The sequence below is a fragment of the Garra rufa genome, chromosome 7, assembly GCF_049309525.1.
Source record: "Garra rufa chromosome 7, GarRuf1.0, whole genome shotgun sequence".
NCBI classification, from domain to species: Eukaryota; Metazoa; Chordata; class Actinopteri; order Cypriniformes; family Cyprinidae; genus Garra; species Garra rufa.
In genome coordinates, this window is record NC_133367.1 from 16,414,880 (window position 1) to 16,421,730 (window position 6,851).

General features: G+C 32.6%; 1 protein-coding gene across 1 annotated transcript; it reads right to left on the bottom strand.

Moving 5' to 3' along the window:
- Window positions 1-4,290: 4,290 nt before the first annotated feature.
- LOC141337992 (SLAM family member 5-like) lies at window positions 4,291-5,384 on the bottom strand. Its single transcript, XM_073843566.1, has 3 exons — window positions 5,009-5,384; window positions 4,531-4,815; window positions 4,291-4,415 (listed from the first exon to the last, which is right to left on the bottom strand). Exons 1-3 carry the CDS (start codon window positions 5,295-5,297, stop codon window positions 4,291-4,293), a joined length of 699 nt encoding a protein of 232 aa, XP_073699667.1. The 5' UTR covers window positions 5,298-5,384.
- Between the last annotated feature and the right edge of the window lie 1,467 nt (window positions 5,385-6,851).

Consider the following 6,851-nt stretch of genomic DNA (forward strand, 5'->3'; position numbering starts at 1 on the left):
CGAATCAAGCTCCGGTACAGTGGAGGAGTGAGAGACGTTTCGTTAAATTACTATAAGAGACTATTATAAGAGACTATCAAATAATTTGTCTGTTTTTTCATCAGAGTTAATAGCAATATCTCTGTCTTTACAATGGATAGAGGAAGTACAGACAAAGAGAAATGTCATATGTACAGACTCATTAGCATCCTTAGATAGTTTGACTAGTGGAATATCATCAACTAGACAAGATATGGTATATGAAGTATTACAAAGCTTGTTCAGGTTAAAACAAAGTGGAATAACAGTCCAATTTCTGTGGATTCCATCACACATAGGAGTTAAAGGAAATGAGAAGGCAGATCAACACAAGAGGTCCTCGCTGCAGGCTGTAGCGCGCGCGATGACGTAGTTGGATCAGGTCCAATACGTACTGGACGTTTCTTTTTTTCTTTTTTTTCTTTTATTGCCAAGGTACAAAGCACAATAGTACAAAAATGTCAGCATTATACATGTATATAATTAAATAAATAAAAAATACAAAACAAAACCTTAAACAATATAAATTTAAAAGATGAAACAAATTGATAGTTTTAGAAGCCTTAAGATTTTTAGATGATGAAATAGTTTGGATACTGTTGACCCTTTTTTTTTTTTAAATTAAATAAATAAAGGATTTTGTTGAGTGAATTCGCAGCGGTGAATATGAAATTTTGCAAGTAGTAATAGTAGGTTAATGATGAAATATTAGTTAATTTTATCTTTTTTTGATAATGGACGTAGTTAGGCGCGTGCACGGTGGTTTGTTTTGCCGACGTCATACACACATGCGCAGTAGCTATCTCTGAATATAATACGAATGCGCTGGTTTAAAGGGACAATACTGTATTCTGATAATATTCTAACCTGTGTACTAGTGATGACTATTAATAAGTAATAATTGATGAATAATAATTTACACAAACGTGATGCTTAAGTTGTGATGTGATGCTCTCTACACACATGCAAAATGTTAAATTTTGAAAGTTTTAAATCGCATAACTTAAGAGCTTTTAAATTTAAATTTAATGGATTAAAAGCATAATATCTTTGTCAAGTATTATTTTCAGTTAGTGTATATACAACATATTTATTGTTGAGTGGAAGCAAAAATGTGTTATTTTATGTGTCATTTTAAAAATATGTCTCTATGTCATTTTAATCCTAAAGTTACTATAAGGTATGTAAAGTACTTGAAATACCTACACTTTCAAGGGAAATAGAAAAAAAAACAGCACAAAAAAAAAAAAATCTTGTCAAAAGTCAAAAAAAAAAAAGGAGTGTGCTTAATGATATTTTGATTGGTAAGAGTTCCTTCTTTAATGGCTACTCATTTTCCTACAGTGATCTACATTGATCAGCAAATTGAAGCAGAACCCAGTGTCAGCAGGGCATGTACATATATGGGGAAAAAACAACATTAAATATTAGATTCAATATACAAACTGATCATAGCTGTCAGACCAAGCCGTTTTCTCTCCTGTGACTTTTTATATTGAAATATCAGCAAAACAAACCACCGCGCATCCGGTTACAACGTCCAGTACGTATTGGACCTGATCCAGCTACGTCATCGCGCTACAGACTGCAGCGAGGACTTACTCGATCAACAGGCAAAAATGGCTTTAAAAAAGTCAGAAATCGAAGTAAAGGTTGCATTAAGCAAATCAGAAGTTAAAAGTATGATAGCATGCGAAGTAAGGAAAAGATGGCAAAAAGAATGGGAACTTGAATCAACTGGGAGACATTTATACAAGATACAAGGAAAAGTTGGAAAAATGAGGAAACATATTGGAAATAGGAAGGAAGATGTAATGATCACTAGAATGCGTATTTAAATTATGTGTGTGTGTGTATATATATATATATATATACACACACACACACACACACACACACACACATAATTTAAAATACGTTTATTGACATATCACATTGACATATCACTTACTGATATGAAATTATTATTTATCATATACATCATATATAGTTCTCCCATTCACCGGCCATTGGCCACAAAACGAAATCACGGTCAATCTCAAAAACGGCTCGTTTGTCGTAATTATGCTTTTAGATATATGTTTGTCTCGTTTACAGTAAAAAAAAAAAAAACAGCCCAGGTTGCATTTTGGCAATAGTTATCCTTTAATATGCACCCTTAAGGGATAAATATGATGCAAACATGTACTTTTTGAAAAGGCACTGCACATATCAGCTTTTGAACCTTAACTGCAGGACCACTGTATGAGATCACCATGCACACAATGTATAGAATATCTTACATTTTCATACTGTAAATATCACAGTTTGATTGAGAGCTTTTTTTTTTTTTTTTTTTTTTGCCAAAAATCAGCATTAATGAGTTTAGTATTTTGTAGTCCCTGTAGAGCAGAAGTAAATGGTTTTATGTAAGTGTAAATGAAAAAAAAAAAAATTTGCAACGACAGGCTGATCACAGACTGACACCTCAGACACACTCGCACGGCACACGCTCGCACAGACACTATTGACACCTTAGACACACACTAACAAACTGACAACAAATGCGACATCCAGCAGTAGAGACGTGTTCTCATGCACAAGCTGTTTTTTTTTCTGCCCAACAGATCAAACCACATTTCTGTTTAGTTGTAAATAATGGATACCACAGCAGAGTTCACTTTGACACCTTTTGAAGGATAGTTGCATCTGTTTTGCAGACATGAAAAAGCTGCAATGAAAATGTTCATCCGTAGGTCGTTGCAGGAGGTTTCCACTGAAAATATTGTGACAATAAGGGTCTTGTACTTAGAACAACATTTAGGTTCAATCATCTTCTGATTCTAACTGGTGCATATTTTACATGACTCTCCTCTTCAACTCTCTGTGAAAAAAAAGAAAAACTGTAGTAGTAGTAATACAGTATTATAAGAATCCAGTATAGAAGAAAAAGTCCAAATAAATCCAAAGTTACAATTCATTGTTCTGCTGCATATATAAATGTAATAATGCAAAATGGTGCTCTTTCACAGCTAGCATTAATGAAGTTTCACAGTGGAAAGAGAATGCATTTTTGCATAACACTTGTGCTGTTTTATTTTTTTTCTAATGAAAAAATATATGTAATCAAATAAAGCTCTTGTAAATAAAATCCTTTTAAGAAGTTAAAAAGTCAAAATTATGAGTTTACAAAATTGCAAATTATTTAGCCTACTTAAATCAGATTATGAAATATGCAAGGTTAGGTTATACACACAATTAGGAATTATATATTTAATCTCACTAATTATTTTGTTTAATTTAAACTTTTAATGCTAATATTGAATTTTGAATATCAATTTTAATTTAGTATGTCATATTTTCTAATTTTGTCATAATTATGATCAACCAGAGCATAATTTCTTTTTCTTATGTAGTGGAAATTCACTTTTTATTATCCAGTATATTTTTAATACACACAATATTATCCAGACAAAATCTAAATTACACACTGATCTACATTGGACTCTCGGCAAAAATTACTTTGCAATAAAGTTACCTTTGGCAACATTGGTTATCTACTTCAGTTAACCTGAACTGAGCATGGACAATACTTCTACAGCATTTATTAATCTTAGTTAATAATAATTTTAATATTTACTAATACATTATTAAATTAAAAGTTGTGTTAACACTAGTTGATTCACTGTGAGCTAACATCAGCTAACAATGAACAACTGTACTTTTTATTAGCTAACATTAACAAAGATGAATAAATACTGTAGTAAATGTGTTGTTCATTGTTGGTTCGTGTTAGTTTATACATTATCTAATGTTAACAAATGACACATTATTATAAAGTGGTACCAATTATACAAATACTCAACAAATCAACAATGAATAGTCTTACCGGTTCCTGTGTGTTTCTTTTGTAGAATGTCGTCTCGGCATAAGTGATCACTACTTCACAAGTCTCAACTGTTTTAACAAAATTACTTTAATTAAAACCACAAAACTAGATCTGGTTCTTCGCAGCCTATGTGTTATTATTAGGGTTTTCAAATGTAACACCAAAGTAACACGCACAGTTTCAAATATGGCATTAACAAATTAAATTGTAGCATTACGTCTGTAACTTTTCCCACACACATAGTTCATATAACAGTGTACATCATTACATTTAGGGAAACACATAAATCACAAATTAATTTATATATAAATCAAACCCAAATGCGATGTTTAACAAAGTGTTTTACATTATTTGTATTTAATCAACATTTAAGTATATTTTTATATTTTACAGTATATACATACTTATAGATACTTGCCTTCTATATCAGTTTCTTTCTGTTTACTGCAGATGCAGACGATCACGACGGCTGCCACAATCAACAGAGGTCCAGCAGCAACAGAGATCAGCACTATCAGAGAGACTGAATCTGGAGGATATGAAGGACAGTAAAAGAGATGTAATGTCAGTGATTAAATCAGTTCGATCTACAACATAAGACAGAGATCAGATCACTAAATAAACACAAATTGACACTGTCATACCTGAACATGTGTGACAGAGTTTGCTGACGTCCAGATGTTGAGTCTGGTTGCTGATGGGATTGTTGAGCACACAGCTGTAGGTGTTTTTATCCTGATATTCCACCTCCAGAGGTAGAGAAAGACTGATTCTGAGATCAGACACACTGATGCTGGACAATAAACTGTTTCCTTTGTACCAGGAGAGAGTCACATCACTCACATTCACCACTGAACACAACAATGAACAGTTCGATGATGAAGGACATTGTGAAGAGTTACTGCTGATGACAGGAACAGGCAGACGAGCTGAAAACATGAGACAATAAGAGGAATTTGAACACAACAATCAGCTTATTTTCAACATTTAAATTGCAGTAAATCAGTGTAATACATTTTGGTGTTGAGTGAGTGTTTTGTGTTTAGTGTCATCTCAAACTATAAAATGAATAAACATTTGACTATGTAAATAGAACATGAACATTTCGACAAATGATCTCACCATAGACTGAAACATTGTATGTTTTTATTTTTATATTCGCTCCATTTATCTCTAGTTGATAATATCCAGCATGTTGAGTTGTGATGTTTGTGATGGTCAGAGATCCAGTTTGACTGTCCAGCTTCAGTCTGTCTTTGAATCTCCCGTCAGCATCATTATGTTGGACGTTTTGCTTACTTTTTGTCATTGTAGCAATGACGGAGTTTTCAGATCCATATTTCCACTGTATGTCATCGCCTTTAGATATTTCAGTAACATTAGTTTTTAAAGTGACAGAATCTCCCTCCATCACTGACACTGACTCACCAAAAGCACCTGATGAATAGATTTTACACAGATTTTACACAAAGCCTGAAATCGGTCTCATTTACGTGTGAAGTTGAGAACAGGAGAGAGAGAGAGAGAGAGAGAGAGAGAGAGAGAGAGAGAGAGAGAGAGAAAATAAATAAACTATCAGCCAAATTTATAAATGGCTTTTGTAGGCTGTGAACTTTTAACCGTAATGCAGAAATAAAGCTGACAGAGCAGCACTGTGTATTAGATTAAACGCATATGTATAAACAGTGCATAATGCACAAATCTGTACATAATTCTTCTGTTCCAGACATATACCACATATTATCATTATTAATATTATAATTCTGAGTCTTACATATTTAAATATTATTTCTGTTCTCATGTCATGTATGTATACATATGTGAATGTATGTACCAAGAGCTCCTGAAAAACCACAACAAATTCCCTGTGCTTTTGCACACACTTGGCAAATAAGTGAATAAAGAGTTTACATCAAAATAGAAGGGTTGAACTGAATCTATTTAAATACGAAGTAAGACTAGGATCAAAATGGTGATTGAAATGTAAGTGTACTCATATCAAACTTAAAAAGTTTAGTGCAAATAAATTATTAGGTAAACCTTGTTTTAATTTAGTTTTAAACTTAATGCTTATTGGTGTAACACATTCTTAGTCTTTAGTATGTTTTAAAGTGTAGGGGACAATTAGTGTTGAGACAATCAGTGTTGAAATTTTCATAACGTATCGACAATTAATACATGAAAATTATTGTAGATTGAAAGTGCATTTTTAATTGTGCTGGATATTTTAAAAACATTTTTTAAATTAAATGAGAGATTTAGATTGTAAGATTACTGGATAGTCTCATTTAGACTAGAAGGTTCTTGCACTTTTTGAGTCGTACATATGTGGATGTTTATGATCACTGCGTAAATATTTTTAAATGTTTATACATTCATTTTTTAAAAATTAAAAAGAAAAAGAAAAGTCTGATATTTGAAAGCAGCTCAACAATAAGTTCACACTTTCTGAACATTTCCAATGTATGGATTTCCATTATTTTCATGACCTTTTCCAGATCTGAAAATTAGTCAATCTTGTATTATAGTCATACAGAGTTCCAAAAATTGTTTTGGTACAGTACATAACATAAAACATTTAAATAAAATAATTTGAGCAGCAGTGTTGTTATATATATATATATATATATATATATATATATATATATATATATATATATAATTTTATTTAACTTACCAGTTAGACTCCAGCAGCACAAATAGAAGACGACAAGCTTGTGAAACATTTCTTCAGTGGTTTAGTGTGCGATCTAACAGCAGACCTGCTAAAGTGTTGTGTGAGTTCTCCACTGAGAGCGTTTGACCCTCCTATAGTTCACATCCTGCATTTGCATATGATCAGTGTTAGACTGAGGAGCGTCTCGCTGCAGCCTGCGGTGGACATCCAACCCCGCCCACATCCAAGTGTGACGCCAGACGCCGCGCCCATGTTCAAACACGTCACACATCCAACATATTAAATAGT

Bases quoted from the DNA above. Each gene is read 5' to 3' on its own strand.
- LOC141337992 (XM_073843566.1), bottom strand. From the start codon at position 5,297: ATGGAGGGAGATTCTGTCACTTTAAAAACTAATGTTACTGAAATATCT. The intron at 4,816-5,008 runs GTGAGATCATTT...TCATGTTTTCAG, and splicing joins ATACAATGTTTCAGTCTATG to CTCGTCTGCCTGTTCCTGTC. The intron at 4,416-4,530 runs GTATGACAGTGT...CATATCCTCCAG, and splicing joins ACTCTGTCACACATGTTCAG to ATTCAGTCTCTCTGATAGTG.